This window comes from Mesoplodon mirus, assembly GCF_964341445.2.
Source record: "Mesoplodon mirus genome assembly, chromosome: 8".
Lineage (NCBI taxonomy): Eukaryota > Metazoa > Chordata > Mammalia > Artiodactyla > Ziphiidae > Mesoplodon > Mesoplodon mirus.
In genome coordinates, this window is record NC_138984.1 from 26,733,740 (window position 1) to 26,757,075 (window position 23,336).

At 37.2% G+C, this 23,336-nt stretch overlaps 1 protein-coding gene across 1 annotated transcript in view; it reads right to left on the reverse strand.

Annotated features, from left to right (window-relative positions):
- CPS1 (carbamoyl-phosphate synthase 1) overlaps positions 1–23,336 on the reverse strand; it is a 135,250-nt gene that overhangs the window by 66,430 nt on the left and 45,484 nt on the right. The window contains exons 17-21 of the mRNA XM_082630484.1: positions 13,370–13,514; positions 11,685–11,895; positions 9,890–10,088; positions 7,661–7,837; positions 4,220–4,338 (exon numbers count right to left, since the gene is read on the reverse strand). Of these exons, the coding sequence (XP_082486610.1) occupies positions 4,220–4,338; positions 7,661–7,837; positions 9,890–10,088; positions 11,685–11,895; positions 13,370–13,514 (851 nt within the window). The remainder of the gene's footprint in view (positions 1–4,219; positions 4,339–7,660; positions 7,838–9,889; positions 10,089–11,684; positions 11,896–13,369; positions 13,515–23,336) is intronic.

A 23,336-nucleotide genomic window follows, 5' to 3' on the forward strand; every position in this document is an offset into this window, starting at 1 on the left:
GGCCGCTGAGCCTGCGCGTCTGGAGCCTGTGCTCCGCGGCGGGAGGGGCCACAGCAGTGAGAGGCCCGCGTACCGCAAAAAAAAAAAAAAAAAAAAAAAAAGAGTCAATGTTGGTAAGATGAGTGAGTATGGGGAAAATAGATACACTAAAGTCTGGAGAGCTTGGTAGTGAAGGCCAATGAAGAGAGCTTTTGAAAATGTTGCAACTACACTGAAAATTCTGACAAGCCCAATTTTCCTAAACTACTTGCAAAGTGATCTGGTAATGTGAAGTTAATAGATCAAACATATGAATCCCAATGCATATGCATAATAGGCATTGGAATCCTCCATGATACAACTCACATCACATTGAGTAAAGAGAAACTTTTCAAAACCTAAAGAAATCCAATGTGAAGTATGTTATCACTCTAGATCGATTCATTCCACTACACTAGCTTATAAATTTGGGGAACCGCCTAGGACAGTCAACTTTCCTAGCATGCCCTCGGGAAGCAATACACAGCTTAAGAAGAAAAAGAGAAAGTCAGTGAACTGAAGTATAGAAGAGAAAGTTTTTGCTGAAGCTGTCTGAATAATGATTAACACCTAAGTTGGTAAGAATGGATATTGCTCTGGAAGTTTCCAGAGGGTTGTCATTGCTATGATCATGTACTGAAGATAACAAACTGAGTTCTGATGGAAGCAAGCACTCAGAGCTGGGATGCTGAGGGATACTGAGTTGATTATTCTAACACCTGTCTAACTTGGCCCATCACCCTGAAGAAGACTGGGATTTCATACTTCATCCTCAACATGATACATGTTTATCTCCACCCTTCAAGGAAGTAAGAAAACTGTAACTTCTACTTTCTCATAGACATGTAAAACTCATCCATTTTTTCCATAATGCTAACCTTGTTACAATCATTGTTTTTTTTTTCTCTATTCCAGTCTGTGGACATTCACATATATACCTAATACGTGGGTATATTCTATTTGGAAGTCAAATTCTGGACTTCATTTCAGGTGACTATATATGAATGCAAGTAATAGACTGTCATCAATTTAAGTGCTATTCTCATCTTCTGCTAGTGAATGTATTTATTGCATTTTAGAAGAATTTTAGCATGATTAACAACTGTAAAGTGGGAATTTTTGTTCATTATTATAACGGAGTGCTATTGATCTTTTGATAAGAATGGTATTTGTATTACTAGCTATCATTACTTCCTTATTTTAAAAAATAGGTCTGGTATTAAAATAAGTGACAATGCATCATAAAGAAAATTAAGAAATGGTACATTGCAAAATATATATGCAAATGCAAATCATGACTCTGAAAATGAGTCTTAAAATGCATATATCAGTATAACAAGTAGCATTTTCATTTTCAGGGGGAATAAGAGAAAACTTTCTTGGACACTCATCATGTGCCAAGGGTCCTTTGCATTTATGTCATTTAAGCTCCACAACAAAACTATAAAGGAGACATTAGCAGGAAGCATGTGAGGTTGGAGAAGTGAGGGAGGTGATGTGCCCATGATGCTGCAGTTGGTAATACTGTGCACCCACGTATCTGACTGGCTCCATAGCCTGTGCTCCTTCCAGCGCACAGGAAGGAACCGGTGAAGCTTAACCCACGTCTAGCATTCTACACTTCATCCTCTCTTTAAGTTTCTCCTTTCTCCTAATTAAGATCCCCACTGCCCATTTTCCCAGGAACTTATAAGAAAATTGCAAAGGGACCTGGGCACATTGGTACCAGAGACATGTTCAGGCAAGATAATTTGGGGGTCGGCCCAAATCAGACCAAATAAATAGCTACTTACTGACTCTACATCTAAAGTCAGCCTTTCGAATGTGGGAGCAGTTGAAATTTTGAAACAAATCACAGATAAAAATGAACCAGCTGACCTTAACCTTCCTCCAATATATAACTCAGCCATATAATGCCAACTGTTATTAGATAGCTATTACTGTTGGAACAGTATCTGCCTTGATGACCAAGACTCTCTGGATATTAAGAGGCTGAAAAAAAGCAGACGATGTCATAATCCAGGCTAATCATGAAGATAATCAAAATAGGGCAAAAACAAACAAACAAAAAAAGTAAGTCCTGCACTCACCCAACATCAGTTGCAATATCCTTTCAACTTCAGACCCCAATGTGCCACAGAATGACTGAGACAGGTAGCTTCAGTAGCCATCTGTTCTTATTCTATTTATCCAACACCTCTAAATAACAGTCATTATTGAATTGCTATGTGTGCATCTAAGATACTCAAAAAAAAAGGACGTAAAGTGTCCATCAGATAATAATAAGTTCAGAGTTTAGGTTTACTAACACCATGAATCCTCTGTTGAGGTCTTGAAGCAAGAGACAATTTTAAGTATTATGTTTTAGAATCTTTTAAATTATTAAGTTGTATATAAAAAAATTATTGTAGATGATTATGAACAATAGAAAAATCTCTATTTACAATTATACTTATGCCAGAAAATGGAGACTTTATTTTAAAATGTCAAATTAACAGCAAAAAATGCAATAGAATGTTGAAGTCAGAACGATGTTGTAAGTGACCTATGACTGTGAGTCGTTCTAATAATCCTCCAAACAGCTTTTTCACTATCAATATACACTTATTTCTGCTTAGTTAGAATTTCAACCTGCCTTCTGTTTGTAACAAAAACTATTCAATTAAAACATTGAATTTGTCCAAAAATCAGAATGTATATCAAGTGGAAATTTAAATCACAATAACATCTGCTGTTTTTCACCCCAGGACTCTTCCACTGCTATGGTTGGCATACTGTAAGTTTCTAGCACCCTCATGTGGTTTAATTGGAATGGTTTCACAGGCATTTGAAATCAGTTGTCTGAAACTGAAAACAGTGGAACAGACTATAATTCAACACAGAAGTTCTGCTGGCATCATAAACCAAGAAAGGAAACCTCAAGTCAGCAAAATTCTAAGATGAATGTATAGGCTCAATTCTTAACTTCTATCTACTGTTCATTTTATATGATCACTACAAAGGATGACTTACAAGCAACTACAGCTAGTTTCATTTTTGGCAGATTGGAGTCCCCCATTTTCAAAACCAAGCATTTGTTGTGGGTGATTGTTGAATAGATGAAAAAGAACCTCCTCTGCTCAATAAGAAAAGCAAGTGCCCAGTTTGTGTACATTTTTATTGCCCAGTTTGTGTACATTTTGATTAGGTAAACCCAGTAACCCGATTATATGTTGCAGTTTCTAAATAGTCGAGAAATCCAGGCTTTGAGAGCTTCCACTGTTTTCAACATTTTAAGCAATTAATTTTTCTACATTTACTAAAATCATTTGAGGATAATTTCTGCAAACAAAATTTTTCCCTCTCTAAACATGTGCCTAGGCTTGTAGGTGAGATTTCTTTCCAGTAGTAGTGTATTTCAAAGCCCTCTTAAAGGGGAGAAGCTAAAGAGAATTACACTGTCTTTCTTAAACTGGTAATACATGTTCCTGTTATCACAGATCCAAGTTTAAAACCTATCTGTGACTTCATATGCCTGAGCTGCCTCAACAAACGATCTTCTCAGGAAATAGAAAAAAGTAGATTTTAAAACACTGACATTATCGGAATATTCTGAACATGAAATAAAATTTTAAAAATAATTGGCCATAAAGGAGATAAAAATGCAAATTAGTGAGAGGTAAAGAGTCTATTAACAAAAATTTAATGTGGCTTATTTGTATGCTGAACTGGATGTCCCAATGTTAAAAATATCAGTAGAATGCAAGAGGAATATGTTTGCTCAGCAATACACAGCAATACGTAGGTTGATATTAAAAGAGAAAAATAGACTTCAGAACTTGGAAAATGTATAGAAAACAGAAATAGTATTCATTTCATTATTGATTAATAAAATTTAAATCTAGGTAATGTCTGGTAATTAAATAGCACATCAATCCATAAATGTACACCAATTTTTGTAAATTCAGAAGACCTAATAAAAACATCACTATGTTTCATGTCAAGGGTAGGGCAGGGGTAAAAGACAATTAAAATTATTAATAGATGCCTTTAAAAAGGTAAACATCTAAAAACCGCCATTTCTTCTGGTTATGGCTATTGCTTTGCAGCATTGGCACTATTTACTTCACTGAAGCAGAATTTTGGCCAAATGTGTAAGGGTAAGAGGAAGACAAAACTGCACAGAAGATACCTGGAGTGAATCAGAGCACTAGTGCCTTACCTGTTGAGCCCTTTTAGTGTCTTTTCCATGCTTAAAATGTCACGCATCTTATACAAAAACCACTTGTCAATGGATGTGAGCTTCATAATCTCATCCAGGGACACATTGTCTTCCAAGGCCTGCCAAAAGGAGAATAGATGCTTTCTTTGGCAAACATCTTATAAAGGTCTTATTTGGTTGAAAATATAGCAGCCATTCCTCTCCATGTTAAGAGAGCCTGAGGCTATAGACTGAGAATGAAACTGATATCACATCGTTGACGTTCCTCCCAATAAACCTACAGATACTGCCAACTCTATCCACAAATGGCATGCACAGGAGGTACTGTGAGTTCATCAGAGTAGTGTGTGCTCAGAAAAATCTCTGTAACAGGCTCTGCTTCCCTGCTTTTTATATGACTGTGTTACCAATTATATTCTAAATCTGGTATATCTTTTTGGCATTAAAGAGAATATCTTGAAACTATAGTTACTCCAACTTGGTAAGAAAATGTAGAATCAATATAATGATCATTTAACTTGCATTTTGGATAATTACCCTTTAGCATATTTAGCATATTTTTATCACTTCATTCCATATTCACACAAACCAGTCATTGAGAATTTATGGATCACATTTGGCTTGGTCTTATTTCTCTCAAATATTTCCTCACAGAAGACTTCAAACAAAAAATTATTTTGAATCAGTTACTGTGCCTTTTGTGCTAAGACAGGCACTTTACAAAATCCTAATATATTCCAAAACAATGTAGTAATAACTTCTGTTCTGATAGGCAGCTCAGCTTTTTCCTCAAGCTTAGTTTAGCAATGTCTCAAAAGTAAAATTACAGCTATGGGTCATTAAGCTGAGTACAAAAGGCAGCTGAAAGAAGAGATAAACTCTCAAAACCAAAACCAAAAGATGCCTACTCTTATTCTTTTCTATGTTTAGATACATATTTATACTCAATGAAAAATGATAATCAAATATTTCAAAACAACATATTTTATTATGGCACACTATATTTTTAAATCCCATTAGGAAATATATGAACTAATAACTGCTGTTATATTTCAACAAAGGGAGCTTAATTTTCCTAAAACTTTTACTTGTTTCTGGTATCAGAGAGACCATGATCATACATGTTGAGAAACAATATAGCTCATAATTCTATTCACTAGAATAAAATGACATCTAATGTGAATACTAAAAGACATATTCATTTCATAAGTCTATTTATGTTTTCTTATTTAATTCTCCCTATAACTATAGCCAGGTTCCCAAGGACTTAATATTATGCCTTATTTGCCAAGGGATTAAGGGACAATTGGCTGTTTGACCATGAACACTGTGAGGGGAATAGAACCTTAAGGTAGTAGTGACACTTTTGATAGACCAAAGGACATTTTCACACAATCGCACACAGTAATCACCCTGCAACTGATGAAGGACCTAGAATCTGCAGTCATTTTACTGTGAGGAAGGCCAACTAGAATCACATCCACAGCTCTGAACAGAAAGCAAGATCCTGCCGGTCTTTCAAGAGCTGCAGCTTTGCCATGTCACACAGCCGTAATGAAGTTCGTAATGACCCCAAACAAGTTTGAGGTTACTCTAATGTTCCCCAAATAAAAACAATGCCCTGTATTCTCCCCAAATCAAAAGAGGTGATGATCCAGTCATCCTGAAATAAGACTGCTGCAAAAATCAGACCTCAGAGCAAGTTGCCCTTTCTAAGAAGTATGAAAGCGAGCAAAGATTTACTCACTCCCTTCATTCTTTTTCCCCTTCAGCCCACCACACTCCTTACACTCTTTGTCAAAATCACCAAGTTCCTGGTTGCTGTGGAAATGAACAGTAATGATGACCTCTAACAAACAGAAATCAGTTCCTTCTCCCAGCACGCTGGCAGGCAATAATTTATACCTCAGACCCTGCACTTCTTGCTCATACTCTGTGGAAGAGAGAATCTCCACACATTTTCCCTGAATTCTCATCCTTTATAAGTCTGTTAGGAAAGAATGAGAGATATGCTTGAGTTTTACAGCCTCACTGGGAACTTGGAAATACTTCCCTTGTTCATCCACCTCAAAATGGCAGAAGTATGATTACTAGACTCAAGGAAAAAATCTATTTACTGTCCTTTGTCTGGAAAAAAAATGCTATGTATACATACATACACACACATACACGTATATACACATGTATGAATGTTGTAGGTTGCTTTTTAAACAAAAGACTGAAATAAGAACAATAAAGAAGGTGAAACATCTTTCTAGAATGATGTCTCATTACTATTATCACTCCCACCACCATGGAAAAATGTTAATTCTCTATTCCCTTGAAAGTCAACTTTGAGAAATGTCCATCAAAAAATACTAGTATCTCTCAGACTACTTCAGAATTTCAATGGAAATGAAATATTCTGCATTTAGAAACCATAAAGGTGAGGAGAATATACATTAAATGCAATGAAGGAAACATTCCCTCTCCTCCTTCTATATATGAGCATAAAAGTTGCAGAGTTCGAAATCACTAACAGCATTTTTCTGTTGCTACAAAGACAAGTCACAAAGACAGATTCCCTTTTTAAAGACAAAATTCATATTTTCATCAACTCATCCCACATGTACATACACACACATAAAATGGTCAGAGGATTTTGTAGCTCCAGTGTGGTTTGGTACTGTTGGAGGATTAATACCTAACCTTCCTTAAATGTCAAAAAGCAATTCAAGGATTTCTGACCAGACAGATCCCAGCTGCCCAAATCACCTTTTATAAAATCAGATGAACTAAAACTTCAAAACTCTAAGCATAGTAAACATGAAAGGAGATTAATATGGCATTTAATTTGCATTAAAGGGAACTAGTGGGTGGAAGTGAGAAATGTGGGGCTTTTTTGTTCTATAAGTAAGACCAATAAAATAATTACATAGAAAAGCCTATAATCATGGAAGTTCTTTAGAGTTTGTTGTTTAAACACAGAAGAAGAATCAAATAAATAAAGATTATTCTAGAGTCTTAGGTAGGACATACTAAGTGATACCATTTTACGCATCTTCCTTTCTAAAATATAATTTTACACATTTTCAATGAGCAAGTAATGAAAGTGATGGGAAATCATAAGTCAATATTATCAAACATTTAAGAGTATTGATAATATACATACTAAAAGGGAAGAATATTTTATCTATGTGATCATCCTTTAAAACTGCAGTGTTCCCTTTAAGTCCAGGCTTAAGGTGAAAATAAAAAAGGGTAATTTTTCATTAGCTATAGAATAATCTGTTGAAGTCCATAGAAATCTCCAGTTTAATACTATTAAAGAGAATTAAAGATTTTCCAAAAATTCCTGAATTCAAGACCACTTTGTGATTCAGTTTTACATTAAAGTCCAAGCTGACTGTATTCTGGGAAAGGAAAAAAAAGGTAGCTCTACGGCCCCTTGTCACATATTACCTTGGCGATGGCATAGATGCGGATGCTGGATGGTTCAGCCAGCTCTCTTCTGAGATCAATGTTGGATGGCCACTCTTTGTTCATTGGGAGACGCGAAGTAAAACCAGCTATAGAAGGGTGGCACATCCGTAAAGCCTTCTGGAAACTCTCCTCAAAGGTGCGACCAATAGCCATGACCTGTAATACACATTTAAGACTCATATTTTTAAAAAGAGCTTGCATATTTTTAATTTGTAACAAAGCTAGAAGTTGACTATTTTTCAGAAAAGACTTAGTAACAAGACGTATATCAGAAGAATGCTACTCAAATTTAAGTTATTTTTCTTTCTTGCCTTTTTACCATGGTTTTGATGTAATGAGTCTTTAACATCATTAGGTCACTCTTTTACCACTTAGGGAATTTAGCTTGATTTGCTAAGACTGATGAGGAAATCACCTGTACTTGCTCTGGACCATAGCATTAAAAGAAAGAATCTGTGGCCAGAGAACATAGACCCTTCCTTAATAAGATAATAAGATCTTGCTTTCATGCAGATGTCCTTTAGAATAAAAAAGCAAATGAAGAGAAACCAGACATATATTAACACAAAAACAGAACTATTTCTAAATGGGTATCAGTCAGTATCCCAGACAGGTTGGTTTTCTTTATAGCTAAGCATTAATATTAATAGAACCTTGAGAATCATAACAAATACTGACAGATTCAGATTTTGAATATAGGAGACTAAATTCCCCATGACAAATTCAACATGTCTTCCCACAATCTTTGCAGCTGATTGTATGCTAATCAATTAGGAAAACCATGTGGTGATTTAGTTTGGACAAGTTACAAGTGAGAACTAAAATTAACCTTGAAGCCTACCCAGTTATTTTCAGTGAATAAATACTGTCTTTGATTCTTTCCATGGAATAATAGATTGCCATGCATTTTTGGTCTACAATTTAAAATAATAACAGTCATAACACTGCCTTCAGTAAACTTCCGTGATGCCTCAAATAGACCTGAATTCTCATTAATGTCAGTTTAGTAAGTCTTCATGTCAACTGCGTGACAAGCTACACATTCAAAGATCACTAAAGCCAAACAGATAACCTTTTCACACTGCTCCAAATTTAATTAGAAATAAGGGAAGAGTCTCAAGAGCAGGGATAAACAAAATATTAGTCCAATTCAGATATGTAATTTATGAGGCATAGTGGTATTTGAAGAGTTAGACAATATATTCATAGATTTGCTAGCCTAAGCATAGGAGAGGGTACCAGATATAAGATAGTTTATGGAATTATCAAATTAAGAAAATATTTTTGGAATATTTAAGAAAAATTTTAAGTATTATATATTTAAGAGTTGGCCCTAAAGTAACTAATTCTATAAATAATTCACCATGAATCTTCATTAAAGTACACTGTACATAATAGTATATGGAGTACATTCAATAAAAGAGAAGTAAACATAATAATAAAGGAATACATAACTGTGTTTGCTCAAAATATGTCCTTTTTAATACTTTATATTATTAAACTTCATATTCATTAAGTGACGATTTTGCTATTTTTTAGTGGAATATCTATTGTGGCTTTCCCTGACCCTATTCTACTACATTCTCACAGCACCTGCATATAAATACTGCATTCTAACTTTTACCACAGTTTAATTCATATTATACTTAGTTCTGTGAATATATTCTGAACTCACCAGCTGGAGATAATGTCACAATTACCTACATATTATTCACTGTTTTTATCATCCCAGGGTCTTGCATGTAGTAAGAACTCAGGAAATGTTTGCTAACTTGAGTTGAACTAAATGTAAAGTGTTAAATATTCACTGAAGACAGAAACCTTTCAGATAATAAACGCTAAATTAACACATTACAAAAATTATCTCATATTCCTTGGCCTACAAATTTTCCCATGCACATTGTGAAAGGGGAACCTTTCCAGGAAATGTAAACTAGATAACAGTTGTTGATTTGGCAGAAATACCACCAACAAAACTTTTCCTGGCATTTGAGTTATAATTCTATTGTGCACCTTGAAGCATGATAAAAAAATTAAGATTTAAAACAGCTATGCCTTATGTGGAAACACTAGGGAGGAAATGAAATTCATATGTATCCTCCAATCAGTAACCCAGTATCCAAGGAAAGTGAAGACTTTCAATGACATTAGGGTTGGACAAAATAACTGAGAACAAGGATGAAAGAGAGGAATTAACCAAGGACTCACCTCTCCTACACTTTTCATAGAGCTACCAATTCGGCTAGAAGTGCCGTGAAAACGATCAAGGTCCCAGCGAGGAATCTTAGTAACCATGTAATCCAGGCTCGGTTCAAAGCAGGCTGATGTTTTCCCTGATACCACGTTCTTGATTTCTGGAAGCGGAATTCCTAGAGCAATCTTTGCAGCAATGAATGCCAATGGGTAGCTATAAAGGAGGAGACATTTTTTTTTTCTTTCAGCAGTAAGTATTAAAAACAGCTCAAAATATAAATGGGTTTTTCTTAGAAATTCTGGTATTATTTCACATCAAGGTATAAAACACACCTGATTCTCAGTTCTGTATGAAAATTTAAGAGCTCCTTATAAAATAAAGTCAGTCATGATAAAGTACAGAGGCACAGATCACAAAAGAGTTCACTGTCTATGCCTGACATGCAGTGCTACAACTCCCAACCTTCACGTCTTCAACCCAAAATCAATAGCTTCCTTGATAAATAAAGTACTTACTTGTGTATAATTTCCACTAAGATAAGAATCTGCAAAATATTCTTTTATAAAAATATATACATGTTTGCACCTAGGAAGATGGTGGAGTTAGCTGGTACTATGGGGTATGTAAAGGTCATAAAATGCAGTCCTTGAAAGTCTGAGTCCTTGCTCTGTTTCCAAATTATCTTTGAACTTTGGGCTCCTTACACAGTTAACACTCTGGAAACTTGACCATACTCTTCTGGAATGTCAGTTTGGGTAGCTGTATTTGAAAAATTAATTCACAGAACTATAGAATTACATATGAGTCCTTTAGTACAACTTCCCCACCTAAGAGGTGAAGAAACTGACAGAGACATTAGTGATGTATCCGAAGTCCCAAAATTAGTAGAAGGACCAGAAGGAGAACTCAGGTCTCCTGACTCTTGTTTAGCTCATCACTCCTTCCACACTCCATGTAGCACTGTCTAGCTACATAAAAATAGCTTTAGAGGTAATTTTTTTTTTTTTTTTTTTTTTTTTTTTTGCAGTACGCGGGCCTCTCTCACTGTTGTGACCTCTCCCGTTGCGGAGCACAGGCTCCGGACGCACAGGCTCAGCGGCCATGGCTCACGGGCCCAGCTGCTCCACGGCATGTGGGATCTTCCCGGACTGGGGCACGAACCCGTGTCCCCTGCATCGGCAGGCGGACTCTCAACCACTGCACCACCAGGGAAGCCCAGTAATATTTTTTAAATGTCATGTAATTTAAATACCAGATGTTAAAGATATTAATAGAAACAAAAGATATTAATTAGTGTTCCTTCCAGTCATGCTTGCTAGCAATTATTAAATAGATACAAATTTATTTATTTAGTTGCAAGATTTACCTATAGAAAAAACATACTGTTGTTTGGTCTTGTGAAGTTTTGCTAAAATAAAATAATGTGATTGCATGCTTGAGACAAGTGAACTCTATTATTTGTCCAAAATTTGTTATATACCTAAAAAAGTCAGTGAAGGACTAAAATTAAGGATTAATTTGTACTTTTTAACAACATCTGCAAAGTGCAATTAAGAAGCAGATTTTTCACAGCCTGCTTTGACCACTCAGATCTTGATTAGTTTATGATTAGCCAGCAAACAAAGCCAGCTAGCAATACCATTTGCCTCAATCTGGCAGCAGGCTCATTAATAACCATGTCCATAGGACATGACTGGGAGTCAGCATACAGAAATGGGGACTATAGTTTGCAAATGCAGCACAGTCTTCCACTAGCTTTCAATTTTCCAGTTCAATCTGCAAACCCATGGTCAATCGTTCTGGCCTTACCCAGTAGCTTTTGAGGCCAGGGCAGAGCTTCGGGACAGTCTGGCATTCACTTCAATGATGCAGTATTCCATTGAGGTAGGATGAAGGGCAAACTGAATGTTGCATTCACCCACAATGCCCAAGTGGCGAACGACATTGATTGAAACACGTCTCAACAACTGAAACTCCACATTGGAGAGCGTCTGGGCAGGGGCCACAACAACTGAATCACCTGTACATCCAAGCAACACTTGTTATTTGGTAGCATATCTAAATAACCAACTTTAGTAACTCAACAAGAAACAGAATAGGCTGAGGGTTTGCTGGGAAAAGAATTATCTTAGGGAAATACATACAAGGCACATTCCCTCTGATGGTTTTACCTGTATTACTCTGACATATTTACAGAAATCACTCTAAGCTTTCCCAAGATCATGAAGCTATCAAGGCTTAGTCATCTACTTACTGGATTGACATTAACTTCTTCAATTTCCCTTCTATGTCTCATAAATTAGCTCTCAAGTTCTTCCTTCCATAAAATATCAGCTCCTCTTCACCCAGACTGGCTCTCACCCATCAATTTTCTAAATCTCATCCTTTCCCATTTTCTCACTTCTCTCCAATTATAGGCCCCTGTATCTTCAATCTCTTAGTCCTTAGTCACCATCCCTTCTGCCTACAAACAAGCTCAGATCACTACAGGCTCAAGAAGTCCCTCTCTGAACTGCCAGATGGTTATAAGAACCAACTCTCTCATTCCTTACATGACTAAATCTTTTGAAAATTTACCAGTTCTTATCACTCAGAGTCATATAATTCCTTTCCATATGGCTCACATAACCAACTTTGCACTGAAACTGTCCTCTTGAACATCCAAAAGCAAACATTAAATCTTCATTCTTGAACTTTCACAGTATTTTCTACAGTCAAAACCAAAGCTCTTTTATAAAATATTTTTGTGCATTGGCTTATATGGTAACTATCATTCCCTTCTTTTTCTTCAACACCAATCCGTCCTTTTTCTTCTGCCCTATAAATCTAAATGTTTCCCAGGGTTTGGTCCTTGACCCTATTCTCTTTCCTTCTACACCTATGCCCTTGAACTCTTAGTCTATGCTTCCAGCTTCCACTATTTTCTTTATACCAAGACTTCCAATGACCTTGCATCAACTTCTTTATTTCTATCCTCTTTCCTGAATTCCAGCTCTACATTCTCTTCTTGAGATTTCCGCCCACTTTTAAACTTTAGCATTTCTAAATCCTAAGTCATCGTCTTTGCCCTCTAGTCTAACTAGTTTCCTTCCTGAGAAACCTATTTATTCCATCTATTTCTATTTATTGTGGCTATTTTCTCATTCACTTGGTGACTAACACCCAGTCTGCTTCAAGCCTTCTTAACCTCATGCCTTACTTCTCAACACCAAGTCTTACAGATTTTACCTTCACAGTATTGCTTATATTTAACCCCTTCCTCAAATGAAATCAGGATAATAATATCTGCCCTACTTCAGAGGGTTTCTGTGAAGATCAAATTAAGTATGAGAGTATTTTCAATGCTGTAAAATACTATATATGTGTAAAATTTTATCACTAATGTGTATGCTAAGAATAGTAATTTAAAGAAAAGAACTTAATAAAGACTGCTATGAGCCATCAGAGATGTGAGCTGAAGCCATTACCATAATGCTTGAAGATTCCTTGCCTACCTGTATGAACGCCCATGGCATCAACATTTTCCATGCTACAGACAGTGACACAGTTGTCATCAGCATCTCGGACCACTTCATATTCTATTTCTTTCCAACCTGTCACTGACCTCTCCACCAGAATCTGGTTGGTCATAGCAAAGGCCTGGAAATTGGTGACAAAAGACATCAAAGAGTAAGGAAAGGCGCTAGCTAGCATTAACATGGCTATTTGGCAAAGCGCCCTGGCCTAAATCCTGGTCTGCACTGAAGTCTCAAGCTTAGTCTCCATCCTCCTCTATGCTCCAGAAGGCACAATGTGTCGGAAAATCAGTGAGGTACTAGGAATAGCATTCTGCAGTGAATATGCTTGATTTACATTATTGAGGCTTGCCATTCAAAGTGCTGATATGACATTAAATCAAACTAATTTAGGAAAAAGAGAAAATAATTGAGCAATCAGGCAAAGGGAAATGAAATTATTTTTGCAGCTAGGCTTCTGTGAAAGCAGAGATGTGATAAGTGCAAATAAATATGGAAAAATAAGTCTAAAGATTCTGTCTTTCTCTAAAATAGCTGAGGGTGCTTTGTAAAGAACACACACAATAAAAGTCAGTTGATGTTGATGAGGAGAAGAAAGGAGATGATGATGGTTGTAAACAGTTAGCCAAGATGGCATATGAAACTTGGGAATTAAAAGAATCATACACGACTATTATTATGGGTAATCACTGCCTAAGTGCTTAAATACTGAATCGTGTATCATGCCTGCCTGATTAAACAGATATGAATTAGTATAATTATCATTCCTTATTTACTCTGTACCCACTGGTGGGTAGAATGCTGAACCCAAAATCTGAAAGAGGTGGTCTCCGACCTTAGGACATTTAGTGGCTGAAAATCCAAGACAGAAATGTCCCTTTGTCTCATAATATATTTGATTTTTTATGGCAATGAAACTAAAAGAAAGCAACTGGGGAAAGTAATTTGAATTTTTCAAATTATTAGCAGGTAGCATAATGAAATAATAACTCAATGTAAGTTATTCCATGATGTGTCTCAACACTGTTTTTTTAACCTCAGCAAATACTACAGGCTCCAGCATGTGCGCTTCAAAATGTAACACAGTTGTCCCCACAGCTACCCATGATGAGGTTTTCAAAGTGGTTAGGAAACTCTGTAGCCAGTGTGAACAATTTAATAATGATTTATTTGTCATTAGCATAGCCTGCTAATAGAAAAAAAAATCTGGGAAACAAAGGAGATGAATCTGAGGAAGGCTTTTGCATTCTAATGGAGTAGACCGGACACAAGGACTATTGAGATCATCTTCACCTGTTGCCTCAGCTTCTTCTTTCTCTTTCAAGTCTCATATTTTATACAAAGATTAATTTAGGGACCTAGATCAGGTTAATGCAGTTTCTAATAATGCTAAATATAATCTCAAGAGAGTAAGCGGTAGCTTGGGATATAACAATACAAGTCATTATTCTCAAATGAAAAGCTAGGGTTTCAACAAAGAAAACCATTCAACAGCTTACTAACTATTTTAGAGGAATATAAATAATTTTAAAATATCCCATTCCAAAGTTGTCTTCATTGTAAATATTTTTAGAGAACTGAGTATTTAGAATGCTTTTTATACTGTAAAAAATACATTTTTAATTGAGAATAAGTATACATTGGTCACGACTGACAGTAATAATGAGGTTGTTAATACTAAAAACATTGGTGGGGGGAGACCTTCAAGATGGCAGAAGACTAAGACGCGAAGATCACCTTCCTCCCCACAAATACAACAGAAATACATCTACATGTGGAACAACTCCTACAGAACACCTAGAACGCTGGCAGAAGACCTCAGACCTCCCAAAAGGCAAGAAACTCCCCACGTACCTAGGTAGGGCAAAAGAAAAAAGAATAAACAGAGACAAAAGGATAGGGACGGGACCTGCACCAGTGGGAGGGAGCCGTGAAGGAGGAAAGGTTTCTACACACTAGGAAGCCCCTTCGCGGGCGGAGACTGCGGGTGGCGGAGCGGGTGAGCTTCGGAGCCACGGAGGAAAGCGCAGCAACAGGGATGCAGAGGGCAAAGCGGAGAGATTCCCGCACAGAGGATCGGTGCCGACCAGCACTCACCAGCCCGAGAGGCTTGTCTGCTCACCCGTGGTGGGTGGGAGGCTGGGAGCTGAGGCTCGGGCTTCGGAGGTCAGATCCCAGGGAGAGGACTGGGGTTGGCTGCGTGAACACAGCCTGAAGGGGCTAGTGTGCCACGGCTAGCCGGGAGGGAGTCCAGGAAAAAAAGTCTGGACCTGCCTAAGAGGCAAGAAACCATTGTTTCGGGGTGCGCGAGGAGAGGGGATTCAGAGCACCGCCTAAACGAGCTCCAGAGATGGGCGCGAGCTGCGGCTATCAGCGCAGACACCAGAGACAGGCATGGACATGAGACGCTAAGGCTGCTTCTGCAGCCACTAAGAAGCCTGTGTGCGAGCACAGGTCACTATCCACACCTCCCCACCCGGGAGCCTGTGCAGCCTGCCACTGCCAGGGTCCCGGGATCCAGGGACAACTGCCCCAGGAGACTACATGTTGTGCCTCAGGCTGATGCAACATCACACCAGCCTCTGCCTGCACAGGCTCACCCTGCATTCTGTACCCCTCCCTCCCCCTGGCCTGAGTAAGCCAGAGCCCCCTAATCAGCTGCTATTTTAAACTTGTACTGTCTGAGCGAGAACAGATGCCCTCAGGTGACCTCCATGCAGAGGGGGGGCCAAATCCAAAGCTGAACCCCAGGAGCTATGGGAACAAAGAGGAAGGGAAATCTCTCCCAGCAGCCTCAGGAGCAGCGGATTAAATATCCACAATCAACTTGATGTACCCTGAATCTGTGGAATACCTGAAGAGACAACGAATCATCACGAAATTGAGGTAATGGACTTTGGGAGCACAGATATATATATTTTTTTCCTTTGTCTCTTTTTGTGAGTGTGTATGTGTATGCTTCTTTGTGTGATTTTGTCCCTATAGCTTTGCTTTTACCATTTGTCCTAGGGTTCTGTCTGTCTGCTTTTGTTTTTTTTTTTTTTTTTTAGTATAAATTTAGTGCTTGTTATTATTGGTGGATTTGTTTTTTGGTTTGGTTGCTCTCTTCTTTCTTTTTTCCTTTTTTTATTACTTTTAAATATTACTATTTAAAAAAATTATTTTTTATTTTTTATTTTAATAACTTAATTTTGTTGGTTTTTTTCTTTCTTTCTTTCATTTTCTTTCCCATTTCTTCTGAGCTGTGTGGATGACTGGGTCTTGGTGCTCCAGCTGGGTGTCAGGACTGTGCTCTGAGGTGGGAGAGCTGAGTTCAGGACATTGGTCCTCAAGACATGTCCCAGCTCCACATAATATTAAACGGCGACAGTTCGCCCAAAGATCTCCATCTCAACGCTAAGAACCAGATCCACTCAACGACCAGCAAGCTACAGTGCTGGACACCCTATGCCAAACAACTAGCAAGACAGGAATGCAACCTAACCCATTAGAAGAGAGGCTGCCTAAAATCATAAGGACAAAGACAACACAAAACACACCACCGGACGCAGACCTGCCCACGAGAAACACAAGATCCCGCCGCATTCACCAGAACACAGGCACTAGTCCCGTACACCAGGAAGCCTACACAACCCACTGAACCAACCTTAGCATCTGGGGGCAGGCACCAAAAACAACAGGAACTATGAACCTTCAGCCAGCAAAAAGGAGACCCCAAAAACAGTAAGTTAAAAAAAATGAGAAGACAGAGAAACACACAGTATATGAAGGAGCAAGATAAAAACCCACCAGACCTAACAAATGAAGAGGAAATAGGCAGTCGACCTGAAAAAGAATTCAGAGTAATGATAGTAAAGATGATCCAAAATCTTGGAAATAGAATAGAGAAGATACAAAAAATGTTTAACAAGGACCTAGAAGAACTAAAGAGCAAACAAAAAATGATTAACAACACAATAAATGAAATTAAAAATTCTCCAGAAGGAATCGATAGCAGAATAACTGAGGCAGAAGAATGGATAAGTGACCTGGAAGATAAAATAGTGGAAATAACTACTGCAGAGCAAAATAAAGAAAAAAGAATGAAAAGAATAGAGGACAGTCTCAGAGACTTCTGGGACATTAAATGCACAAACGTTCGAACTATAGGGATCCCAGAAGTAGAATAGAAAAAGGAAGGGACTGACAAAATATTTGAAGAGATCATAGCTGAAAACTTCCCTAATATGGAAGAGGAAATAGTTAATCAAGTTCAGGGAGTGCAGAGAGTCCCATACAGGAAAAATCCAAGGAGAAACACACCAAGACACATATTAATCAAACTATCAAAAATTAAATACAAAGAAAAAATATTAAAAGCAGAAAGGGAAAAGCAATGAATAACATACAAGGGAATCCCCATAAGGTTAACAGCTGATCTTTCAGCAGAAACTCTGCAAGACAGAAAGGCGTGGCAGGACATATTTAAAGTGATGAAAGGGAAAAACCTACAACCAAGATTATTACTCTACCTAGCAAGGAACTCATTGAGATTCGACGGAGAAATAAAAACCTTTAGAGACAAGCAAAAGCTAAGTGAATTCAGCACCAGCAAACCAGCTTTACAACAAATGCTAAAGGAACTTCGCTAGCCAGGAAACACAAGAGAAGGAAAAGACCTACAATAACAAACCCAAAACAATTAAGAAAATGGTAATAGGAACATACATATTGATAACTACCTTAAAAGTAAATGGATTAAATGCTCCAATCAAAAGACACAGAATGGCTGAATGGATGCAAAAACAAGACCCATATACATGCTGTCTACAAGAGCCCTACTTCAGACCTAGGGACACAAAGAGACTGAAAGTGAGGGGATGGAGAAAGATACTCCATGCAAATGGAAATCAAAAGAAAGCTGGAGTAGCAATTTTCATATCAGGCAAAATAGACATTAAAATAAAGACTATTACAAGAGACAAAGAGGACACTACATATTGCTCAAGGGATAAATCCAAGAAGATATAGCTATTTAAAATATTTATGCACCCAAGGTAGGAGCACCTCAATACATAAGGAAAGTGCTAACAGCCAAAAAAGGGGAAATCGACAGTAACACAATCATAGTAGGGGACTTTGACACCCCACTTTCACCAATGGACAGGTCATCCAAAATTAAAATAAATAAGGCAACACAAGCTTTAAATGATACATTAAACAAGAAAGACTTAATTAATATTTATAGGACATTCCATCCAAAAACAACAGAATACACTTTCTTCTCAAGTGCTCAAGGAACATTCTCCATAATAGATCATATCTTGGGTCACAAATCAAGCACTGGTAAATATAAGAAAATTGAAATTTATCAAGTATCTTTTCTGACCACAACACTATGAGACTAGACATAAATTACAGGGAAAAACCTGTAAAAAACAGAAACACATGGTGGCTAAAAAATACACTACTTAGTAACCAAGAGATCACTGAAGAAATCAAAGAGAAAATCAAAAAATACCTAGAAACAAATGACAATAAAAACATGATGACCCAAAACCTATGGGATGCAGCAAAACCACTTCTAAGAGGGAAGTATATAGCAATACAATCTTACCTCAAGAAACAAGAAACACCTCAAATAAACAAACTAACATTACACCTAAAGCGATTAGAGAAAGAAGAACAACAAAACACCAAAGTTAGCAGAATGAAAGAAATCATAAAGATCAGATCAGAAATAAATGAAAAACAAAAGAAGCAAACAACAGAAAAGATCGATAAAACTAACAGCTGGTTCTTTGAGAAGATAAACAAAATTGATAAACCATTAGCCAGACTCATCAAGAAAAAAAGGGAGAAGACTCAAATCAATAGAATTAGAAATGAAAAAGAAGTAACAACTGACCCTGCAGAAATACAAAGGATCATGAGAGATTACTACAAGCAAATATATGCCAATAAAATGGGCAACCTAGAAGAAATGGACAAACTCTTAGAAATGCATAACTTTCTGAGACTGAACCAGGAAGAAACAGAAAATATAAACAGACCAATCACTAGCATTGAAATTGAGACTGTGATTAAAAATCTTCCAAGAAACAAAGGCTCAGGATGAGATGGCTTCTCAAACAAATTCTATAAAATATTCAGAGAAGAGCTAACATCTATCCTTCCAAAACTCTTCCATAATATAGCAGAGGGAGGAACTCTCCCCAACTCATTCTATGAGGCCACCATCACCCTGATACCAAAACCAGAAAAAGATGTCACAAAGAAAGAAAACTACAGGCCAATATCACTGATGAACATAAATGCAAAAATCCTCAACAAAATACTAACAAACAGAATCTAGCAGCACATTAAAAGGATCATACACCATGATCAAGTGGGGTTTATCCAGGAATGCAAGGACTCTTCAATATATGCAAATCAATCAATGTGATACATAGTATTAAGAAACTGAAGTTAAAAACCATATGATCATCTCAATAGATGCAGAAAAAGCTTTCAACAAAATTCAACACCCATTTATGATAAAAACACTCCAGAGAGCAGGCATAGAGGGAATTTATCTCAACATAATAAATGCCATATATGACAAACCCAGAGCCAACATCTTCCTCAATGCTGAAAAACTGAAACCATTTCCACTAGGATCAGGAAAAAGACAAGGTCGCCCACACACACCACTATTATTCAACATAGTTTTGGAAGTTTTAGCCACAGCAACCAGAGAAGAAAAAGAAATGAAAGGAATCCAAATTGGAAAAGAAGAAGTAAAGCTGTCACTGTTTGCAGATGACATGTCACTATACATAGAGAATCCTAAAGACTCTACCAGAAAATTACTAGAGCTAATCAATGAATTTGGTAAAGTAGCAGGATACAAAAGTAATGCACAGAAATCTCTTGCATTCCTATACACAAATGATGAAAAATCTGAAAGACAAGTTAAGGAAACACTCACATTTACCATTGAAAAAAGAATAAAATACCTGGAATTAAACCTACCTAAGGACACAAAAGACCTGTATGCAGAAAACTGTAAGACACTGATGAAAGAAATTAAAGTTGATACAAACAGATGGAGAGATATACCATGTTCTTGGATTGGAAGAATCAACTTTGTGAAAATGACTATACTACCCAAAGGAATCTACAGGGGCAATGCCATCCCTATCAAACTACCAATGCCATTTTTCAGAGAACTAGAACAAAAGATTTCACAATTTGTATGGAAACAAAAAAGACCCCGAATAGCCAAAGCACTATTGAGAAAGAAAAACAGATCTGAAGGAATCGGGCTCCGACTTCAGACTATACTACAAAGCTACAGTAATCAAGACAGTATGGTACTGGCACAAAAACAGAAATAGAGATGAATGGAACAGGATAGAAAGCCCAGAGATAAACACACACACATATGGCACCTTATCTTTGATAAAGGAGGCAGGAATGTACAGTGGAGAAAGGACAGCCTCTTCAATAAGTGGTGCTGGGAAAACTGTACAGGTACATGTAAAAGTATGAGATTAGATCATTCCCTAACAGCATACACAAAAATAAGCTCAAAATGGATTAAAGACCTAAATGTAAGGCTAGAAACTTTCAAACTCTTAAAGGAAATCATAGGCAGAACGCTCTATGATGTAAATCACAGCAAGATCCTTTTTGACCCACCTCCTAGAGAAATGGAAATAAAAACAAAAATAAACAAATGGGACCTAATGAAACTTAAAAGCTTTTGCACAGCAATGGAAACCATAAACACGACCAAAAGACAACCCTCAGAATGGGAGAAAATATTTGCAAATGAAGCAACTGACAAAGGATTAATCTCCAAAATTTACAAGCAGCTCATGCAGCTCAATATCAAAAAAACAAAAGACCCAATTCAAAAATGGGCAGAAGATCTAAATAGACATTTCTCCAAAGAATATATACAGACTGCCAACAAACACATGAAAGGATGCTCAACATCATTAATCATTAGAGAAATGCAAATCAAAACTATGAGATATCATCTCACACCAGTCACAATGGCCATCATCAAAAAAATCTAGAAACAATAAATGCTGGAGAGGGTGTGGAGAAAAGGGAACACTTTGTACTGCTGGTGGGAATGTAAATTGATACAGCCACTATGGAGAACAGTATGGAGGTTCCTTAGAAAACTACAAATAGAACTACCATACGACCCAGCAATCCCACTACTGGGCATATACCCTAAGAAAACCATAATTCAAAAAGTGTCATGTACCAAAATGTTCACTGAAGCTCTATTTACAATAGCCAGGAGATGGAAGCAACCTAAGTGTCCATCATCGGATGAATGGATAAAGCAGATGTGGCACATATATACAATGGAATATTACTCAGCCATAAAAAGAAACGAAATTGAGTTATTTGTAGTGAGGTGGATGGACCTAGAGTCTGTCACACAGAGTGAAGTAAGTCAGAAAGAGAAAGACAAATACCGTATGCTAACACATATATATGGAATCTAAGAAAAAAAAAATGTCATGAAGAACCTAGGGGCAAGACAGGAATAAAGACACAGACCTACTAGAGAATGGACTTGAGGATATGGGGAGGGGGAAGGGTAAGCTGTGAGAAAGTGAGAGAGTAGCATGGACATATATACACTACCAAACGTAAAATAGATAGCTAGTGGGAAGCAGCCGCATAGCACAGGGAGATCAGCTCAGTACTTTTTGACCACCTAGAGGGGTGGGATAAGGAGGGTGGGAGGGAGGGAGAGGCAAGAGGGAAGATATATGGGAACATATGTATATGTATAACTGATTCACTTTGTTATAAAGCAGAAACTAACACACCATTGTAAAGCAATTATAGTCCAATAAAGATGTAAAAAAAAAAGAACATTCCCTAACACCATACACAATAATAAACTCAAAATTGATTAAAGACCTAAATGTAAGTCCAGACACTATAAAACTCTTAGAGGAAAACATAGGCAGAACACTCTATGACATAAATCACAGCAAGATCCTTTTTGACCCACCGCCTAGAGAAATGGAAATCAAAGCAAAAATAAACAAATGGAACCTAATGAAACTTAAAAGCTTTTGCATAGCAAAGGAAATCATAAACAAGACGAAAAGACAACTGTCAGAATGGGAGAAAATATTTGCAAATGAAGCAACTGACAAAAGATTAATCTCCAAAATTTACAAGCAGCTCATGCAGCTCAATATCAAAAAACACAACAACCCAATCCAGTAATTGGCAGAAGACCTAAATAAACATTTCTCCAAAGAAGATATACAGATTGCCAACAAGCACATGAAAGAATGCTCAACATCACTAATCAGTAGAGAAATGCAACTCAAAACTACAATGTGATATCACTTCACACCAGTCAGAATGGCCATCATCAAAAAATCTAGAAACAATAAATGCTGGAGAGGGTGTGAAGAAAAGGGAATCCTCTTGCACTGTTGGTGGGAATGTAAACTGACGCAGCCACTATGGAGAACAGTATGGAGGTTCCTTAGAAAACTAAGAAGAGAACTACCATACAACCCAGCAATCACACTACTGGGCATATACCCTGTGAAAACCATAATTTAAAAAGAGTCATGTACCACAATGTTCATTGCAGCTCTATTTACAATAGCCAGGACATGGAAACAACCTAAGTGTCCATCGACAGATGAATGGATATAGAAGAAGTGGCTCATATATACAATGGAATATTACTCAGCCATAAAAAGAAACAAAATTGTTATTTGTAGTGAGGTGGATGGACATAGAATCTGTCATACAGAGTGAATTAAGTCAGAAAGAGAAAAACAAATACCATATGGTAACACGTATATATGGAATCTAAAAAAAAAAAGTTTCTGAAAAACCTAGGGGCAGGACAGTAATAAAGATGCAGACATAGAGAATGGCCCTGAGGACACAGGGAGGGGTAAGGGCAAGCTGGGACGAAGTGAGA